This window comes from Pyrus communis, chromosome 8, assembly GCF_041283825.1.
Source record: "Pyrus communis isolate YQ-2024b chromosome 8, ASM4128382v1, whole genome shotgun sequence".
Classification (NCBI taxonomy): domain Eukaryota; kingdom Viridiplantae; phylum Streptophyta; class Magnoliopsida; order Rosales; family Rosaceae; genus Pyrus; species Pyrus communis.
Genome location: NC_142572.1, coordinates 23,357,428 through 23,379,534, shown reverse-complemented (window position 1 = coordinate 23,379,534; position 22,107 = coordinate 23,357,428). Strand labels below are relative to the sequence as shown.

The 22,107-nt window shown below is 36.9% G+C and overlaps 1 protein-coding gene, 1 long non-coding RNA gene and 1 pseudogene across 3 annotated transcripts; 2 read left to right on the top strand and 1 right to left on the bottom strand.

Moving 5' to 3' along the window:
* Positions 1-1,529: 1,529 nt before the first annotated feature.
* On the bottom strand, positions 1,530-5,864 carry LOC137718446 (uncharacterized). The gene is made up of 12 exons (XM_068458000.2): positions 5,392-5,864; positions 5,056-5,275; positions 4,737-4,937; positions 4,560-4,630; positions 4,019-4,181; positions 3,194-3,787; positions 2,614-2,994; positions 2,453-2,528; positions 2,294-2,357; positions 2,063-2,198; positions 1,838-1,951; positions 1,530-1,744 (listed from the first exon to the last, which is right to left on the bottom strand). The coding sequence occupies exons 1-12, from the start codon at positions 5,667-5,669 to the stop codon at positions 1,679-1,681; spliced, it is 2,364 nt and encodes a 787-aa protein (XP_068314101.2). The 5' UTR covers positions 5,670-5,864; the 3' UTR covers positions 1,530-1,678.
* Positions 5,865-7,332: 1,468 nt separating this feature from the next.
* Positions 7,333-10,407, top strand: LOC137718453 (rop guanine nucleotide exchange factor 1-like; annotated as a pseudogene). The gene is made up of 5 exons (XR_015965786.1): positions 7,333-7,718; positions 8,104-8,220; positions 8,380-8,909; positions 9,271-9,624; positions 9,910-10,407. The product of XR_015965786.1 is annotated as a rop guanine nucleotide exchange factor 1-like (transcript).
* Positions 10,408-20,238: 9,831 nt separating this feature from the next.
* Positions 20,239-22,107, top strand: LOC148695393 (uncharacterized). The gene is made up of 2 exons (XR_015965134.1): positions 20,239-21,013; positions 21,611-22,107. It is a non-coding gene; the product is annotated as an uncharacterized LOC148695393 (long non-coding RNA).

Genomic DNA, 22,107 nt, shown 5'->3' with positions numbered 1-22,107 from the left:
TTGATCTTGTGTCCGAAGTCCATCCTGCCCCTCTGTTATCGAAAGGAGGATCATCCGTATATGTTATTTTTGACAGAACAATGAAAAAATTTACTAAAAAAAAGGGTTTGATCAGGCGACACCCGAATTTGAATTGAGAGAAAAGGATTTGCAGTCCCCCGCCTGGCCTTACCGCTTGGCCATGCCGCTAAAATGAAACAAAATATATGAAAAAAAATTCCTTTTGCCTTGTATTTTGAGAATCCCCTTTTTTTAATTCCTTGTTTAAAAGAAATCTGTCTTTTTTTGTTTCGGTTCGAATCCACCCCTTCGATTGATTGTATAATTTATTAAAACACACAATATCTAAAAATTTACCTTACCCTTTTTCAATTGATTCTATTAAAAACAAAATTTGAATTTTTCAGTCACAAACGCAAAACAAACTGGAACCGTTAACTATTATTTAATGAAGGATTCTATAATTTGAATAAAAAATTGGTATCTCATAAACTCATATTACTGGACCACGTTTCGTATGGGAAACTTTATAATTTGCAGCCCGGCATAGTTCATCAAAAGAAAAAAAATTGAAGAATTAAAAAATTAGTTAAAAAATATATTCATATTACCTCCCGCCAGAGTTCATTAGATCATCTCCAACCTTTAGCCTAAAACTTAAAGTTTTTAGCTCATAAAATTTAGGTTTTAACCAAAAAATAGCTTTTCAGCTACAAACCTTTTAGCCTAAAATTTTAACCCAGATTATCAAAGAATGAATTTAGGTTTTTTTTTATTTTTTTAAATAACTTTAAAAAAAAAATTATGTAGACTATCCTAAATTAATTTTATGAACATTTTAACCTAAAAATATTTAAATTCCGATAAATATTGAAAAATCACTAGATCGATACATGAAACTCGTGAAACACTATGAAATAATATGAAAATCATGATAGAGATATATAAACACAAAATACATGAAACACATGAGACACATAGAACACATATGAAGCACATACAAAACATATGATAGAGATGTATAACACACGAAACACATACTAGATTATTAAAGTATGAATTTAGGCTAATTATTTTAGCCGTTGGACTTAAATTTGGGTCGTTAGATCTTTTTTTTAACCGTTAGATTTGATTATATTCGATCTTAGCCATTGGATTCTATAAATATAAAACAAACAAAAAAAAAATTGAATGTAGGTCGTTGGATCAACCAACGGCCAGTAAATCTCAACCGTTGGAATCTGACGTAAGTGGCCGACATGCCCACGTGGGTGAGGCCATGCGGTCTATCCCTTTGGTGCGTCGCTCTCGTGCGCGCGTTGCAACCCTTCATCTGGCGTTCAAGCGTTGAGTTTCACTCTCGCTAGTGGGGCGCACACCATTTTCTGGGCTAAAATTTGGCTTTTTTTTTCAAGTTTTAGGTTCTAACTTTAAATTAGAACTAGGGTTGGAATGGATTGGGGGAATAGAAGGGAAATTATAGGTTTTAGGCCATGGGTTGGAGTTGGTCTTAGAAGAAGATTTCTAAATTAAAGGAAAAACAAAAGCAAAAATTTATAAAAAGCCTAAGATAAAACAGGAACCCCAAAAATTAAGGTTACAGTAGAATATAAGATCATCTTCGCTATTAAATAAATATCTGGCTCACTTTTGATCTCCTCGTATGTATCGATATAATCTACTCTATCCATGATGCGCCCAACATCTTAGCCATGAAACTGTACCGGTCAGCTGCTTCATCAATCTGTTCGTACAAAAGCCAGTTATATAAATACAATGATTATGATACGATAAAAAACCTAGCAATGAAAACATAAAACTTACATCCGATACTTACCATTTTCTGGGTTGGACGTCCAGCTCCATGCCCTGCCTTGCACTCAATGCGACCAATAATCGGATTTGTCTGTGGGCTCTTCTCCAAACTTGTGCTCAGAACATATTGCAGGGTCTGAGAACAAAGATAACAGCAGTGATGATGAGATATCATATCAAGGCCACAAGGTTTACATTTGCATTGAATAATGACTCGTGAATTCTATCAATCACAAAAGAGACTAACCGCCAGAAACTTCAACGAGTGTAATGGTACAACTCGGTCGTCATGATCCGCGGTCAATAGCATGGTAGATGGGTATTGGTGAGGTTGGGTTGCATGTTGTTCCCATGGTCTCCTGACATTGTGTAAAGGCGAGTACCTGAAAGTACAGGGTATATATGGTAGGGAGAGATAAGGACATGCTTATACTCATAAGAAAACCGAAGAAATCTGAGCTTGTCCCGGAAACCTTACTTAATTAACCAATGGAACTCTTCCTCCTTGTCAGAGCAGCCAAAATCCGAAGTCCAGGAATGACCTGAAAGAATCTCCTAAATCAAACATATATGACAAAACTACCATAAAAGAAAGGAAGAAGAAAACACTTAGTGGATTAAAAGGAAGCAAACTCACCTATGGTAAACTTGTGGAACCGTAGCATATCCATAACACCAACATGAGCCAATGCACAACCAAAAAGATCAGGTCTCTGCAAGAAAGCAAATTTTTTATTTTTCATTTTCTTTAATCGCTCGCTACAGTTTACGTGGCAAACAAAACTAAAGATGTCACACCTGATTTATGCAAGCTCCAACCAGCAGCCCGCCATTACTTCCACCTTCAATACACAACTTGCTGGGTTGGGTATAACCGGCAGATACAAGGTATTCAGCTGCAGAAATGAAGTCATCGAAGCAATTTTGCTTTTTAGAAAGGGAGCCTGCTTTATGCCATTCCTCACCGTACTCTCCACCCCCACGGATATTGGCTATGCAGTACACAACACCTAAATGCCTTGTAAGTACACTGCGACTAACACTGAATGAAGGCGTAATACTAATGTTAAATCCACCATATCCGTTTAGCAAGCACGGATGTGATCCATTCAAAGGAATGTTCTTTCTGGCCATTACAAACATTGGTATCTTAGTGCCATCTTTACTGGGAATGAATACCTGGAGAACGGAAAATTTAATCAAGTAAACATCATTCGAAGGTTCAAAGACTAAAGAATTGAAGATATATTAGAACTGCTCTAATCACCAAGTAGAATGAAATACAGAAAAATGTTATAACAAACTGAAGATAGATTAAAAAGAGTCGGATTAAGTTAGCAACACTAAAATTAATGTCAGTGCAACGAGCTTTTAATACCTGATCAACATGGAACTCCGAGCGTTCGAACCCAGGAACTGTAATTTCGCGAAATACCTTCAAGTCCGGGATTTCATTGTCTAGATTACACTGATATATTATACCAGGGGTAAGGAAACTTGTAAACCCAAAAAAGACCGTACTGTCTTCACGTCTTGCGGAAAACCTATGAACCGATCCAATGTCAATCGGTAATTGATGCAGCAAGTTACCTGATTTCAGATCCCTTATCTGTACAATATACTTCACGTCACTCAAGTAACTAACAATCATTTGGGTACCATTTACAGCAGACGCTGATTCAAGCACATCCTTTTCGGATTCTGGGAGAACGTCAGTCCACACAGTTGGCTCCTTCAGATCAACTCGGGCCACCTTATATTTTGGAGCATCTTTATTTGTCACAAGAGCAAACACAGTGTCATCATTTGCAATGACACGATACTGCGCATCAAATTTATCAATAACCTTGATAACTGGCAGTAAATCATTTTTCCCCCTTAGACCTTCAAGCCCATTAAGAAGTGCAGACATGTCACAGTAATAAAGTTTGTTGACCGGGTCGCAACCCTCCTCAACATACAAAAGAATATACTGCAGATTACAAAAAATAAAAGTTAGTTCTATACAAAAGTTTGACAAAAATCTGATCTAACAATTAGACAAAAGTCACAAAACACAGGCAATGCCTTCGACAGACAAAAGCCAGTATTTGTGACTGATAATGCAAGTTCGATACATGTTGAGCCGTTCCACATGATACTACTGCTTCGACAATAAGAAAGTGAGAGCCGTAAAAGCCAGGAAGATAATAAATCTACTTACTTTCCCATCGTCTGTAACATTAGCTTCAAACAAGGATTTAGGATTTTCAGAATCCTTCCAGCATAATATGTCTTCTGATTGATCTGTGCCCACAAAATGATAGTGTAACTCGTGATAAAGATTCACGTTGGTCTCTGTCCCAGCATCAACATCTTTTCCTTCTCTGCAGAACAAATCAGCAGGCAAATTATTTAATTTCACTATATTGCATAGCTTTTACAGTCGACGAATATCAAATTAAATCTAAGATATCTATCCACTGCCCTAATAGTAATCTCTGAAAATTCCAATTCTTGTCTCTGTAACATCAAACTGCATTCCTACACTCGCGGCCCAAACTTAAGGACAGCAGAGCCTTGCAGTAGCCATTTAACCATCTATAGATCTTCCTGAATGAAGTAAAGCAACAATGTACACCAATTCTGTCCTCACATTTAGTCATTAACTGAAGTTTCAAACTAATAACCATTCTGATTATATAACCGCATCAAATCCACGTTACACTTCAAGTTAAAGAATAAATATACATATTGATACTTACTTAGGAGCTGGATAGCGGCTGTAGAAAAACCCTTTATGATCATGTGTCCAGCAAATACCCGAAAACTTGACCTGGAAACCAACATTGAGAAAAAATGGTAACCTCAGAATAAGAAATGGTTTCACTGATAACACTTGTTTCTAAGTACATTGAAGCATACATAAACTCGGCACTTACCCAAGATATAGTTTCAGGTTCAACCGTCTTATCCTCAATCCGCATCACCTTAATCGTTGCCCAATCACTGCCACTTTTACTAAGGGCATAGGCCAAGTACTTGGCGTCCTCGCTTACTGAAGAAGCGTTCAAAGATACAGTCCCATCTTCGCTAAGCGTATTGGGATCAAGCAACACCTCTGCTTTTCCATCCAAACTATCCTAAAACCACAAATAAACCCCCTAAAAACACATACAAAGAAAGAAAAAAACAGACGAATATATCGAATGAATGAATGTATATGCTCTTGAGGATCAAATTCTGAAGCAAAGGGCATACCTGCACGTATAGGACACTTTGGGGTTGAAGCCCAGTGTTGTGGAAGTAGAAGTACTTATTCCCTCGCTTACGAGGTGCATCATAACGCGGGTGATCGAAAAGCTTGGTGATCTTCTCGCCAAGCTTCCCTCTCGTATCGCATTCCTTCAGAACCGACTGCGTCAGTTCTACTTGTTTCTGTACGAACTCTTTCGTCTCTTCGGAGTCGGGATCTTCAAGCCTAGAGGATAAAAAATAAAAATAAAAACCAAAAAGTCAATATCAACTCCTTTGAAAAAAATAAAAAATCGGCGACTAGAATATTCAACATTAAAACAGTGGAATTGCTTGTCTTACCATCTGTAAGGATCGGCGACCTTGACGCCGTGGTAGTCGTCGACGACGGACTCGTCTCGGCGGGCGGTAGGGTAGTGCAAGGGGACGTCCATGGCACCGAGGGAGCCCATTGCGTTTGTGTTTCTAGGTTGTAGGAGAGCGGAGGAGGAGGAGAGAGAGCGAACTGGGATTGATTTGAGACTGAGATTGGCTGAAGGCAGTGGTGTTCTTATAGACGACGACGTGCATATGAAAAGGGAAGATGCTAAAACATTGTTTGCGGACAAAGGCAGTGGCATGTCGAGCGTATGACAACATTGTTTGCGTCCAACGCTTGCGTTGGAGCGCGATCTTTCAATATTTGTGCTGAAGTGTCTTCATTATGTGTTGGTTTATGTCGCCATAATTTTGACCAGTTTCCCTTTAAAGCCAAACCACACAACCTCGCAAGCTACGTATTCGAATTCCAATGTCTTTGGATAAAACGCATCTCCAATTCCAAACTAAAATATAATGGACCAAAAATATGTTGTTATGGACCAAGTATAGTACACAATACTCTAAACAAAATATCATCCAAAGTGATATTCGGTGATTATGATTGGTTTTGGCTACAATACTTATATGTATTTAATACAATCATCATCTCGACATTCAAATAGTAATTGTATTACATATAATATTCATATAAAATATAATTAATCATTAAATAATAATTCATATTAAATATGGGAATTGTTATTGGCACTCCAAATTTCTCATTCTATACTCCAAACTTTTTATATTTAGAAAGAAAAATACATTTGTGAGGAGTGTAGAATGAGATTTTTGGAGTGTCAATAACACTTCCCTTAAATATATGTAAATGTTGTAATCAATCCTCAATTCATAATCGTTTTTTATAAAACAATATTCGAACCTCCTCTTATAGATAGAGAGGAATGCCATAATTGAGCCGAAATTAAATAATTGGGCCAGGTATTGGGTGGCTTAAAGCCCAGAATCTTTGCCTTAGTATTAGTTAGTCGGATTTCTACCAAGAAAGGAATCGGGGGCCCAGCACTTGTCAGGGATAAGATGGCCCATGGAATCATATTGTCACACAAGGATTCCATGAAGAAAATCTTAATTAACAAATGTTGATGAGCCAAGGAAATCTTCGTTAAGTTATAAAATGGCAGGTTGCACAAGTACCAAATTATTCGTAGATTATTAGTTAACCTCAATCACAATAGTGAAAAGCAAGTTTTCCTTAAACAATATATGAAGCACATCCACATTCATCTTAGAATTTCGGAAAAAAATTTAAGTGTGTCAGGAAAAAAGTTCAGTATGTCAAGTATCATAATATAAGTAGTTGAATATTTTATTTTCAAATATCCAACCACTTATACTATATCAAACCGTTTTTATGACACATTAAAACATCTCTCCAAAATTCTCTATTTTATTTTATTTTTTAGTGATTCGAGAGACACAACCAAATCAAACCATTATTAGCAACCTGCAAATCACCTAAAATAATTCAATCGGTACGCCAAAACAAATGCAATTTACGACCCTGACCTAAACCAACTGCCAACTTATACATCTCTAAATAATTTACCACAAAAAAATAAAAAATAAAGGATATTATGTATATGTTAGCTTCAAATATATAAATAAAATGAAACTTTAACGAAAAACTTTTGATACTGTTCATTTTAACGAAAAATCGAATTTTTACACTAAAAAGTTAATCATGATACTATTCACTTTACCTTCTTTTTTTTTTTTTCCGTTAAGATTCAAAATTTTTAAACCATTTCATTAGTTTTCTTTAAATAAAAATCAACAAACCATAAAAAATAAAAAAATTAAATAGAAAGCGGCCCAGCACTGCCTCCTAGGTGGGACCGCAAACATCATTACAGAAAAGTTATAACGGTAGACGTATAAATTTAGCGCTAGTCTTTTGATCTTTCCACTTTCCTGTCCTCAGCAAAGAGAGAGTAAGAGACAGTGTGATTTTGTTTGTTGGGGGTTTGAGTTTCCTTGATCGATGGGGAGCATCGGCGTCTCGTCCGAGGATGATGAGTTGGAGCAGTTGAGCGAGCGCTTCGACAGTTACAGCTTGAGTGCCGACGTCAGTGAATCCGAAAGCTCCAGTGGCTTTTCCTGTCGACTGTACGGTCGCCTAGCTCCTGCTGCTTCCACTTCCCTCACTTCTTCGCCTCCATCTGGACCCGACTTCGCTGACATTTCTTATTCTCAGCAGCCGCCCATGCCGTTTGTTTTGCCGGCGGTAGGTGGACGACGTGTCGACCTTCCGCCGACCATGACGGAGAAACCCCATACCAAGTTGTCCGGTTAGTGTGTTTTACCTTAGAAATGTTTGCAATTTTACTTTGGAATGTTTGTAGTGCAAAGATTTGGAAAATTCGGGTCATTATTAGTTCATGTGGATAGTACAAAGAATTGAGCTTTCTAAATTCAGGCAAGTAATTAGTGTAGGATTTGAAGTGTTAGATAGATATGTAATGCAAGCAAATGGGGGGAACCAGTTGCAATTGCAGTGTAAAATCGAGCTATTTAAATCCACGCAAGTACTTGGTGTAGCATTTTAAGGCTTAGAACTTGTATGTCGGTCTCTTTTTTTCGCTCTGGGCGAAAAAAAAAAGAATGAAGCTTTGCTGGAGTGCAACGGCAAATTAGACATTTGTATACTACCATTTATAATTGTGCTTTCTGCAGAAGTTGAATTGATGAAGGAGCGGTTTGCAAAGCTTCTGCTCGGAGAAGATATGTCCGGCGGAGGCAAGGGAGTCTGTACTGCGCTTGCTATTTCCAATGCAATCACAAATCTTTCTGGTTTGTACAAACTCTGGTCTTCTTGGTTTGAATCCTTGTTTCCTTACAACTTCCCCCAAAACCCTTCTTACAGTTTTTAGCATTAAAAGACACATTGCTATATGTTCCGTCCAGTTGTCCAATTAGTTTTATGTCTTTTTCATTCGGTTTTATTGGCAGCCACCGTATTTGGGGAGTTGTGGAAGTTGGAGCCTCTGGCTCCCCAGAAGAAGGCAATGTGGTGCCGAGAGATGGATTGGCTTTTGTCTGTAAGTGATTCTATTGTTGAGCTCATACCATCAGTACAAGATTTCCCTGGTGGTGGGACCTTTGAGGTTATGGTCACTCGGCCGCGCTCTGATCTGTATGTAAACCTCCCGGCACTCAAGAAACTGGATGCAATGCTGCTTAGCATTCTTGACGGATTCCACGACTCTGAGTTTTACTATGTTGACCGAGGAATAATTGTTCCTGATTCTGATGATGGTGCCTTGTCTTCCTCTTCCGGCAGACCATCAACTAGGCAAGAAGAGAAGTGGTGGCTCCCATTCCCTAAGGTCCCCTCAAATGGTCTGTCGGAAAATGTGAGAAAGACCTTGCAACAGTGTCGGGATTGCACAAATCAGATCCTTAAGGCTGCAATGGCCATCAATAGTAGTGTGCTAGCTGAAATGGAAACCCCAGATGCTTACTTGGAGAGTTTGCCCAAGGTAAGGAGAAATCTGTACTTTCATATCTATTTCTATGCATGATCAATCGTGTATGCGAATTAGATGCGCACACAGAATATGCAGAGATCAACACATTATTTTCTTGTTGCTTTTTTGAAAACCATATGGACTATAGTTGTTTTGAGGCTCAGTTAGTCTGATTTTCGACCATCATTGTACTTTTCCAGATTGTCAAGATATTATTCATGTTGAGTGCTGTCGTTTTTGAAGTTCATATTCATATGTATTCGTGTTAGCTATCCAGTTAGGGGGCTAGGCATGATATGGCTAAGTTATGCTTGATGTTCATTTATCTGATTTATTACCATTATGTATATTGACATCATTTTACTGATGTCAGAGTGGGAAAGCTTGTTTAGGCGAAATCATTTACCGTTTTATAGCTGCTGATCGGTTTTCCCCAGAAGGTCTTCTTGATTACTTGGACCTCTCATCAGAATACACCACTCTAGAAATAGCAAACAGGATTGAGGCTGCCGCACACATTTGGAAGCAGAAGCATGTGAAACCCCATCTAACTCGTGTAAATTCTGCAAAGTCATCCTGGGTTGGAAAGGTCAAAGGCTTTGTCAGTGAAATAGAAAAGAGTAAGCTTCTCGCATATAGGACGGATACCCTCTTACAGAATCTGAAGATACGGTTCCCTGGCCTCCCACAGACTGCTCTGGACATGAACAAGATTCAGTACAACAGGGTACGCCCCCAAAAAACTATGTCATCTTTGCTCGAACATAAGGAAATGATAGTTGGTCAAGCCCCTTGCCTGCTGTTTCTAACATTTTCTTTTCTGTCCCAAAGTATGATAAAAAATATTGAAACTGGAAGGTTACCAATTCAATGTTATATGCATAAGGAGTCTGAGTTTGAAAAGGCATGTTATTGTCTTGTATTGTTGTTCTTTAGTCCAAAAATTATGCTGTGAATTTATTCTAGTTCCGTTCATTCTAATTGAGAAAACTTAATTTCCCGTGTGCTGCAGGATGTGGGGCAATCAATCCTTGAGAGCTACTCTAGGGTGATGGAAAGCATAGCCTTCAACATAATGGCAAGGATAGATGATCTACTATACGTAGATGATGCCACCAAACAGCGGGCAGCTGCAGAGTCTATGTCTGGATGACCAGGGAAGGATTGGTGGCACATTGCCAAAACAGAAGCGGATATCACCCAGTCCTTTCTCAATTCACCGTACCTCTTCAATTACATTGTCAGCATTGGATCCTGCTGTGAATCAGATAGGTAGAAGCCCCGGTGGAAGGACACATAATAAACAAACAAGGAAGAGTAATTTCAGCAACACGTTGGATGACAAGTTAGAAAAATTAATCTTCTGATGATGTTGAGATAAATACGCTGACCAGCTTCTCTGTCCTATGTAGCTAATTAAGGTTAGTATTTGATATGCTGTGATATGCTGTGTTTTTTAACTCTATGATCCTATAATATTGCCAGAGAATCCAAAGTGTTTACCAGAGAATCCCATGCTACTAACTAATGCAATCACGATGACGGAGAAATGCCATGTCCAAAGGAAGAAACCACCCGCCAAAGAGGCTGCCAAGGAACCTGTTCTTTTAGGCGCAATTATGTGTTTAGGCGGTCCAAATCATGTAATATGAAAGCCCAAACAAGTCCATTTACGTTTTTTAAGTACTTGAGCTAATGAATGAAGAACGATGCTGAGTACTCACCAGTCAATACTCCAATTAAACTCTCCTTTTACATGCATCAATAAAATAAAAGCACTTGTCACTTTCGTAATTGGGTAGTGCTATCAACGGTCAAGATTAATACAAAGTTGAAAAATTATCAAAAAGGCAAAAAATAGAATTTCTTTATTATTCGACAAAGTTTGTTCTTAAATATATTTGTGAATAGTATCGTTCTTGTTCTTGTCCTTAATGAATAGAGTTACACAAAAATAAGTACCATTCAAAGTAAATAGTAAGAGTAAGTTAAGCCATCTCCAACCGAAGAGGGCCAAAGGGTTCCCTTTAGCCTTGTAACGTTGCAAGAAATTATATTTTAATAAACAGTAAACCATATTTTATACCATCTCCAACTGATGGGCCAAAGGGTCATAGGCCAAACATAGTCTTTTGACAAAAAACTATCTTCAACCGAGGAAGCCAAAGAATCATAGGCCAAACATAATTTATTATTTTAATTAAAGTAATATGGTTAATTAAATTAAACTAACATATTTAAATAAAGTTTTTGAACATATTTTGAGTGCCACTTTTCGTCAAATGAATAAGCCTCCAGATTTCTTATTTTTATATAATTTTTTGGATAGGCTTTCGAGTGATACGTGTCGCTAACGTGAGTAACTCTCGAGATTTCTTATCTTTGTGTAATCTCAATAATTTTTCGGATATGATTTCGAGTAACACATGTCGCTAAAGTGATAACTCTCCAGATTTTTTATCTTTATGTAATTTTAATAATTGTTCGGATATGATTTCGAATGCCACGTGTCGAGATGTAATTAGTTGTGCAAATTTTAGATAGGATTCTTATCTACGTGACACTTCTTATCTTCAGCTTTCAATGTTGTAGGAATGGTGTAGGTATTTATAGGAAAAAAAATTAAAATTTTGTTTTTAAATTCGTCCAAAAAATAATTAAAATTCCAACGGTAACTTGACGGTAGCATGACGTAGCTAGCCGTTACTAGTTGGCGTCATGTTGACGCCAGACAATGGACTGAGCTAGAGGATTGGCAAAATGTCAAGCTTGACATTCTGGAGTTGAAGGGATGGCAAAATGGCAAGCTTGACATTCTGGCGTTGGAGGGTTGGCTGGAAATGGCCAGCCCGCTAGCCTGATTTGAGGGTTTGGGCCCAGTAGGGCACACAAACCTTTTGGCCTAACCCTTAATTGGAGACGATTTTCGTGTTGTTCCAAGTTATTTTTAACCTTATAGTCCTTTAACTGGCTCGGTTGGAGATAGCCTTACCTGCCTTGGCCTCCTTCAAAGGGTGAAAACTGCTCTTAAAGATGAGAGAGAGGGAGAAGGGGAGAAGAGTTCACATGGCATGCAGTAAAGCTGGAAAGAGATTCACCAACATAAGCATCGTCGTAGCCCCATCATTCTTTGGGTTGAAAACTAACACACAGATATTATTCACCAACATCAGCATCAACATAAGCATCGTCGTAGCCCCATCATTCTTTGGGTTGAAAACTAAAACACAGATATTTCCTCCACACCACATCTTCCCTAACCCTAACCAGTAAACCTACAACCAAACTACCACCCCCACAAGCACCTTTTTAGTCTTTTAAAATAGCTTACTCTATGATATGAGTGATCTTGATTCCTTGTCCTTGATACGTGTAAAAACAAAAGCAAACAAACCAGTCTCTCGTCGTCTCTCTTTTGCAAGTTTTTCAAAATTTAATTAATTAGCAGGAGGGCCCTAAGGTGACATGCCTAATGGCTAATACGCGAGGAGACGCGAGACCATATGAAAGAAGAGAGAAAGAGCGGATCCACTTGAAAAGAAAAGAAAGGAAAAGAAAAGAATAGAAAAGAACAGAAACATCCATAGCTCACAGCCTCACACACAATCATGAAAAAAGGTGCATTATTCCAGTTCCACATGCATCGAGCTCATTTCATTCTTTTGCTTTTTAAAATTGAACGACTAGTCAACCACATTTCAAAACAGTGCTGCATTTACTAGATCATTTGCCCTCTCATAAAACTAAATATTAACTTCTGTTTTCTGCGGCTGAAATCATGAACAAATGTCTGTTGAGCAATTTCCTTTTGCTACATATGTTGCTATTGCAAATCGAAAAATTCGTCCCCACCAGGCACCAGCCCGTAATTCCAGTGCCACCATCGATCCTAATATAAATACACTTTTTCATAAAGGGAACAAAAGAATAGAAGCATGGAACACAGAGAGAAAGAGTACAGGAAAGAAACAAAGCGCATGAACTTTTTTCAAGGCTTATAGTAGTAGGCATTAAACTAAAAGGCCGGAAAAGTTTACTCCAATCTGTTTATTCTCTGGAGTCTTGACATAAAAAGAATCGGTGGATTTCTCACGTCCGACGGATATAGTACACAGTGCATAAAGTTTTGCATGCTTTGCCCTTTAAAATTAAGCCATATTATTAGTGTAACATTGTATCAATATATGATGCAACTCTCTATGACACCAGATAGAGAGAGATGTTGTACGAGGGAAAGAGATCCTCTCTGGATCTATACATACGGATCTCAATGATCAAATGATTCAGACCTTAAAATTTGATTCAATGGCTAAAAGCAAAAAAATTAGTGAAAACTTTTAAAAACTACAATAATTTTTTACCTTAAGATCAAATTTTAAAGCCCATATCATTTAATCCCTCGGCTCCAAATGCATAGATGTGGAGAGTATCTCTTCCCTTGTATGAGAAAGAGATAAGGATATCTATGCATCAAAGTTTAATGCCAATTTCTGTACCAACATTTTAAAATATTATATTAAAAATATGAGGTGACAAAGAATTCATAGAGAGTTATTTTTCAAAGAATTTCCTTAACATTTCTCATATGAAAATTAAGTTTAGTTAATTTAAACACTTGACGCCCTTGAATTATTTGATTATCTCTGCTCTTCATCTTCTATCTAGGCTTCTAGCAAATTTAAACTAGGGGTGGATCCCAAATCGAAATGGAATCCCGATTTCAAACCAAATATTTTCGGGACGGGAATTTGAAGATCAATCCCAAACCAAAATTTCGGTCTTCTCATTTTTCGGGATTTCCGAAATGTTTTCAGTATTCCGATCGGGATTGGATTTTGAGTTCTAGGCTTTTGGGTTTTTGGTTTGAAATTTGAGATTTTTTGGACATGAGCTAAAATTTAGGTTTTTGGCCTAAAGTTTTGTTCCACAATTTTATATCAATTGAAATTTAGAGTTTTTTACCTCATATTAATTTGAAAATTTCATACCAATTCAATCATAGCAAGTCAAATTGATGTTCCAAAGTTTCAAACTACTTAATTTCATACTTTCATTTCTAATATACTCTACTATCAAACTACTTAAATTCAACATTTAACATACATACAACCAAAATAAATATATATTTTTTCGATTCGGTTCGGGATTCTCGAACCATTGAATATGTAATCTCGATTTTCATACCGAAAGGTTTTGAATCGGTTCGGTATGGATCCCGAAAATTTTGGTATCATCAGTTTGGAAATTTTTTGGTATGAGATCGGAAATTTTTTTGTTTAGTTTGAGATTTTCGGGAAAAATTTATAGCCCTAGTTTAAACTATAAATTAACCCTAGATTATTAGAGCTAGAATTGCAAAATTTACTGTGAACTGATAAAGGAATTTAATTTGCCTCAACCATAAAATCTAGCCAAGCTATTAACTAAACACTTTTCACTCCAGGACAAGTACACCCGCACAGTACTATGTACTCAATAAGTAGAAAATTTTCTTTATCATCAGAACACCAGTCGGTACATTACATGTTATGATATAAGTAAAAATAAGTTTTTTTTTAAATGTTTCTCTACTTGCATTATAACATATGACATACCGATTTATGTTTCGAATACATAAAAAAATCTATCCTCAATTAGTATGACTGGCAGTTCAATTAATTAATATTACTAACTACAAAGTTAATAATTAATATTCCTAACTACTTCAACATCTTTTGGCATTTGGTTACATCTACCAGTTATAACGACCCTTTAGTCCTCGTACGTGCGCAAGGGAAGATCGAGAAGAGAAGAAGAAGGTGAAGGTGCATTGGAAACCTAGCTAGGGTTTTGAGAAAAACTAATGTTGAGGTATCGATCGTTCGCTCTCTTCCCCAGATGATCAGTTAATTAATTATCTAAATTAGTATTAGTTTGTCTAAAGTTTAAACTTTAAAATTAAATCACTGACAATATATTCTACAAAATGGAAAAACAATCGTGAAGTATGATTAAGTAATTTCATTGCCCCAATGATTCAATCATGGCTACTTCTGACAGAAACTCAGCCAGACAACTGGTATGGACGCAGAGAGAAAGAGAAAGACTAATGGGACGTTGACAGGTCACATGAGTACAATACATGTCAAATTCAAATTCAATTTTCAGTCGATGAACATTTATTCTACGCGGGAGTGGGATCCTAATTTCTTCGCTTCTGTTCCGTATTTTTACGTCTGTATGGTACCTTCCCTCGTTCCTTTGAAAACTTTGAAACTGTGAAAATATTTATTGGGCATGGACCGTATAGTTGGGGAGTAGAGAAGTTTGGTTGGTCTATAGTAAATGCATGCGAGTTGCTAATTGCTAGAGAGATTTAACTTGTGGAAGTGTGCTCTGATAAATAAATAAAATAAATAACTACGTATTCAGCTAGCTGGGGAGTGATGAAGTGAGGAGAAGATGATGGCCTGGGAAGTGATTTTGATGACAGCGTATGGGTTGGGTTGTGGGTGTCATGCGTAGGACGTATCAATCGACAAAGAGGAAGTTTTATCGTCTGAAATTAACCTCTCAGAGACTACTAGAGACTACAAAATTAAAAAGCAAGCACTGTACATGATGCATAGCATACACAGTGGAATTATGAAAAGGAAGCACTAAAACTATTTACTGTGTGGTGTAATAATTGGAGAGGATTGACCTAAAATTTACCTTTTCGTTCCATTGTCAAATGTAAAGTATATATACGTGTGTCACATATAGGTCAAAATGACTATATTTTTGTAGGAGGGAAATGATCATGGGGTACCTAGGATTCCAAACTTAGTGGTTTAGTAGGACCCTTCATCAATAAAACGAGGTTGTCCATTAAGCTTGTCGAGCTTGTCAATTAATTAAGCTTTAGTTCGAAATGCTTAGAGCTTTTTGCTGGTCAAATCCCAATGACAAATACAAATCCTGTGAAGCTTTTTATAGCATCACTCACCAATAGAATGATGCAAAATTTAGCGAAATTAAGCTTGCTCTTTAGCTAGGGAGAGTAATGTAAATAGAACGGATATGTGTTGTCATAATCGTAGCGTTTCGCATCAATTATACATCATCATGTGGATAAAAATTTACATATATGGTATGACAGGAGAGAATTCAGAAGGTTAGTTCACCACGGGCACAATTAAGTAATGGCGGATGGAGGACTCTACCTCGTTGCATTTAAACAATAAAGGGCCCAATGGCAAAATAATTTCTTCAGTTTTTACGATGAAACATTTCGTCAAACACTTGGCCAACCCATACCAATGTGCTCTTAGCTTACATTCCCGCACTTTATTGCTCTTTTAATTATTTCTTTAGGTCAATATTGAATAAACTGAAAAGTTAAATTATACATGTATAGGGCGGGGATCTCAAATTTATAAGAGGACTGGAGGAGGGAGGGTCGACGTTGTTTAACCTTTTTTGAATCATTTGTTTCACAGAACATGATTGAAGAATAGATAATTTCGAGTAGTTTTATAAAACTAAGAGGGGCACGTGCACCCTGGTTTGTGATCACATTCGCCTTGTGCCATTGGAAAGGCACTACGGCGGATAGTGTACCCGTGCCCTTAAGTTCTTCAAACTAAGAGGTTGGGTTATGTACCATAGAACCTTGTTGCAAATCCTTCGGTTACAATATTCTACTTTGTTATATCTCGATACGGCACTCTAAAATGCAACAGCCCCTATCACGAGTGTCCGTGATCACACGGGAAATCAATTCCCACATGGAAATTGTTTCATTATGTTAGAGCTAACTCATCTTTTAAAAATCTCAAACATTATTCATCTACTATAGCCAATATAGTTTCGAAGGCCTAGTCATTTGTTTAATATCCTTAAGCTGAAATTAGCGCATTTTTTGAAAATTCAACTTTAGGAAGCAAATTCGAACCTACTGAATCATGCTTGAGAAGTGTCAAAAATTGTATGCTATAATATAGTGATTATAAAAATAAAAAATAGTGTTATTCACACACTCATTTTTACTTTCCACATATCATTGTTAGTTATTGATCTTCTTTAGTTCATTCAATTCGACAGTTAAAAACTAAAAAGTATGTGTGAAAAATAAAAATAGGTGTGTTAACACTATCCTAAGAAAACCCTAAACCCTTCAAGATAAATGTGTGCCTTGCTACTTGCCAATTGTTTTCATTGTTTTTAACTTTTTATCGTTTGCTATTGCTCTTGCTGGATAGGTGATCATATGCCTTCAAATAAATGAAAAATCAAATATTAGTTAGTTTTGAAGCTTAGGGTCTAGTGATATTCTTCTTAACTTGCAAATGAAAAATATTATGTTCGATTCTTTTCAAAGAAAAATTTGAACTAAATTATAGCTAGGCCATTGTAAGACTTAACCACTCCCCTTACCTTTAGTGTGGATAATATCAGATGTATTCAAACATATTTTATTATACATTAATATAATACATAATAAAAAAATATTTAGCTAGTTCTATGCCACAATAAGCAAAGAAATTAGGGAAATAGACAGAAATGACATTTTTCTTAATCTTGGGACAGAAATAGAACAAATCGGTCATGCACAAGCCATGCACAAAACTGAAATTACTAAAATACCTATATATAAATACTAAGAACCCTTAGCTCATTGTACCATTTTTGTTATTTGGAAGAAAGGGATGTCGAGAGAGCCACAGAGCTCTGGGTTTTTAGGTTGAGCTCGGATTTCGAAGAGAGAAAAGTCCAAAGATAGATGAGAAGAGTGAGCTGGATTTTGGGTTGACCTCATACCTCTGATTTCGAACACAGGGATGCGAGAGAGAGGTGAGAAGAATGAGGTTAGGGTTTTTAGGTTTGAGCTTAGATCTGTGAGCTATGTGTGTTATTCTTCCATAACCAAACACAACAAATTGTTCCATCCATGAAGATAGGACGTTTGTACCATATTTTCTATTTTGGCCGGAAAGTTCTATTTTTTTCTTTCGGTGACTAAGGCTTCGGCATGCATAGTAAAGTAGGGTGTTTAATTCCAAGTTTCTACATCAATGATTTATAGAATAAATGGGTTGTTTGTAAGATGAATTAATACTTAAAAGTTAAATTAGGGTTTGTGTTTCATGTTGGGCTTATGGGTTGTGGAATAAACTTTACTTTTTGATGTGCTACAAAATTGTGATGGAACAATTTCTAGTTCAAGTGTCCAATTGCATAAATTTGTGAATTTTTTTTTTGTAATGTGCATGTGGTGTGCATGGCTACAACTTAATATAAGAAGTGGGAATGTTCACTAGTTATGCACATATGTTGTGCCTCGGAATTTAGTGAGTATAATGACAACCTAGTTGGCCTCGGTGAAAAACAAAATTAAGAAAAAACTTAGAGCACGTTAAGGGTCATGCATGTCTATGAAATAACGGCAACGAATATCTTGTTTTCCACATGCACGGTTAGGTGGTAGTTGATATACGTAACAAGACTTTTCAAATTGTCACTGTAACCTTATATACATAACAATTATATTTTAATTGTATCCACTATTGCAATACGTTGCCATTAAAGTTTCTTATTAATGCGAAAAGCAGCTCGTTGCTCAATCTCCAGTTCTGCGCATATCATGTGCATGTATTGTACATGTGGTGTGCATATAATGTATATGGTGCATATTTACATATTTGATACTTTTCACACTAACATAGTTTAGGACATGGTAGGTGTTGAAGATAACAAGGATACATAGTCCTTATGTCATTTATTATCATATAATAGTTAGCAATATTCGAAGAGAGTTGTGAACTCTGAGTTTTTGGGTTAAACTCAAATATGTGAGCATATCATGTGCATGTCATGCACATACAATGTATAATTTTCAAATCCTTGAAATATTTGAACCCAATCAAATTTGGTACCAAATTCAAATTAATGAATCTTCGATTCTTCATATAAAGTTGAATCCAATAAATTAAATCAAGTTGAGGATTACTTTGGTGCCGCAGAGCTTGAACGCCGCTCAATTGTAAGCCCTTGCTACCTCTATTACCATGTCGAAGGTCCCTAGATACACCCAGGAGACTCTGTGTTTTGGGTCCTGGATCTCCGCCGCATATTTGTCCCACGACCTTTGTTGGACTTCTCGGTAGTGCTTATTCTCCTATTCGTTTAAAATCACTTTCTGAATCGTAGCCAGCTTCACGATGGCCTGGTCCGAACTCACAAACTGGATAGGGTCAGGGTTGCAGGTTTCGGATCTGTTTACTTTAGAATTTGAGGCTTTTGCTCGAATTCAAAGTACTCGACGCTGACTAGAGGTTTCGAATCAAACTCGAACGAATTTTGCAAGCTCAAATTTGTGGATTTGGGAGTTGCGAGGTCCATTATTTAGGTGGAGAGAGAGCTATTAGATGAAGAAGATGGGTGAGTTAGGGTTCTTTGAGATGGAATTAGGCGAGAGAGATTTTCTCTCTCCCTCTTCTTTGCGTTTCTCTCTACAAAATGAGAAATGATGGTTGGAATTTTTGAGTAATCCATTTATATGGAAGGGCAATTTGATAATTTTAAGTTTTAAAGAAAATCTTATTTCTATCCTATTGTTGTATATGTCGTGTGTGCATATTTGAAAATGTCTATTTTAGACCCAAGATTAAGAAAATGGATCATTTTTGTCTATTTCCCAAGAAATTATATCATATAAACGTTGTAGAATCCCATTTTTCCATCTCTATTCTCTCGTAAAGAAAAAGAAAAGTGTAATGTTATTTCTATTAGAGATATGATACAAATGATGATACAAATTATAATGCTATCATCTATCTAATAGAGATGTGACTCGCATGTTTTGTGTGTCCGTTATCTCTATTAGAAAGATGATACAAATAATGGTACAAATGTATAATAAAAGTAGTATTTTTAGAAAAGAAAAAAAAAGAATATATATATATATATGCATTTTGTCAAGTGAATGGCCTAAGACGGCCCTTTTCAAGGGAAAGGGATCGGATCCTTTTCTTGGAGATCTTAAAGATCTCGCAATAATGCTTGTTTATTGTAAATCGTAAAATTAGAAATTATCTAAATTTTAAAATTTAAATATAAATATTACCTGATAAAATTAAACATATAATTTACGATAAATGAACATAATTGTAAGATGCTTAGAATCTTTAGCAAAAGGATCCGACGAGGAACCTTTTTCCCTTTCCAAGAACCGTGAAAAATGTAAGGGAAGATTTCCGAAAAACACAATCCTTTTCTGTTTAGTGATTTTTCTTAAAGACTAGAGAGAGAAGGAGAGAGAGGTGACGTATCCAAGTATCTTATTGAATTTGTTGTGTTGGGCGTCAGAAACGAGGGGGGATGGTATGGGATGGGATTGAGGGGTGAAAAGGGGATTTAATTGGGGGTGAGTGAGGATAGGGAGGAAGGCAGGAAAAAGAGTGAAGGGAGGGTTTCATCAGAACCGAGGGAGGGGAAAAAGAGGGGAAGAAGAAGAATAAGTATGATGACGATGATAGGGTTTGTTCGTTTGGCCAAACATCCATCCTTGTAAACGTAAAATATGCCTCCTGTAGCCTCTCTCTCTACGAGTAGGATTGCAACCATCCGTCCAATCTCATCACATATCTTCTCTGCTGTCTTTTCTTTTCATTTTCTTTTTTTAACCTAGCCCCCCCACCACCAACCCCCCTTTTCTCTCTCTCTCTTCTCTCTGTGAAAGAGTACTAAAACCTAGCTCTCAATTAATTAATTACACCCACAACCTTCCATCCTATTTATTGTGAGTACTAAACAAAATAAATAGAACCCATCTGTCCCCTCCTAACCCTAATTCCTCATCCACTCCATATATACATCTACGTTATCGCTGGCCATATCTTTCTGTGTTAGAAGAATCGTCTGCGTGGGTCTCGTTGCTAGTTCTGCAAACTTGGATGATCACGTGGGTTTTGCAAAGAGTTTCTTACAGAGTTCTTTGGCATTCTGTCCACCTCCCCCTCTCTCTGTGGGTCTGTGGCTCAATGGATGGAGGTGGGCATACTGCCAACAGAGCTCTGTTGGCTTCTCTTTGTAAAACCCCCGTGACGACATAGATGTATCTTTAAGCAGTACTCGATCTTCCTCGTGACAATAGGGTAAGAATTCTTCGTCTGCAAGGGCCTCAGTTTCTGATACTGCCGCTCATCCTGATCATTCCCCAGTTTATTAGATTTTTCTGTTTTTTTACAGATCAGATGCTTTTTTTGGTCCCATAATTTATTGGTCTGTTAATTTGCTGGGTCCAACAATTATATTGCCAGTTGAGCACCTCTTAAACAGTGCAATCATCACCAGTGAACTCTTGCAATTTGTTTCTGTTTGATCAATTTCATCACCTCATTTTGGCTAATTTTCTTTTTAATAATTGATTAGTACCGCGACTGCTGATGATTGGGAAGTAGCTAGCTAATGGAATCCTAGTTTCCATATGGTTTTTGCTTACTTATGTAGATATATATATATATATATATACCCAATTTCTGAAATCTTTAATTTCTTACCTCATAACTAAGGGGTTCAATTTTGCTCTCCAAATATTTGGTAGTACTTGTAAAAAAAATAATTGTTTGCATGAACTGTTCAATTATTCCGATCTATCTATAGTTAGGGTTTTCTGAGTATTTTCAGTTTATTTTTGGGTTTATTTTATTATTATTTTTTTTTTGGAAAACATTTTTGGGGTTTTTTACAAGGGAGCGCGACAGAGAGGCCCAAACAAGAACCAACTTAATTAACCCAGCTAGGGTTAGCAACACCTAAGAGATCATATCGTAGGAGCTGCAAGCAACGAGGTGGAGGAGGAGGAGCCATATACACCTTATATATAAACCCAGATTTGCAGGAAGTAGCGAATGAAGCAGGAAGCTCTCTAAACACAGGTAGCATTTGACGAGGGAGGTCAAGTACTCGAAACACAGTTAGTATTTGATGATGGACAAGAAATATTATAACGCTGTCAGACCAAAAATGATGGCTAAGGCTTCCTCAAGTTTACCGATGGATCTAACTTTTGACATTAATGTTGTTATCTTATCTTCAGTGACTCCTGTTTTCTTTTCTTTGTTTCTTTTTTTCTGAATGTGTAATGATGCTGATTATATGTGAGATTAAAAAATACAAGGGGGGTAATATATCTCAGTGATTATGGCATGGCATGCATGCATGCCTGCCACCATTGTGTTTAGTGTCA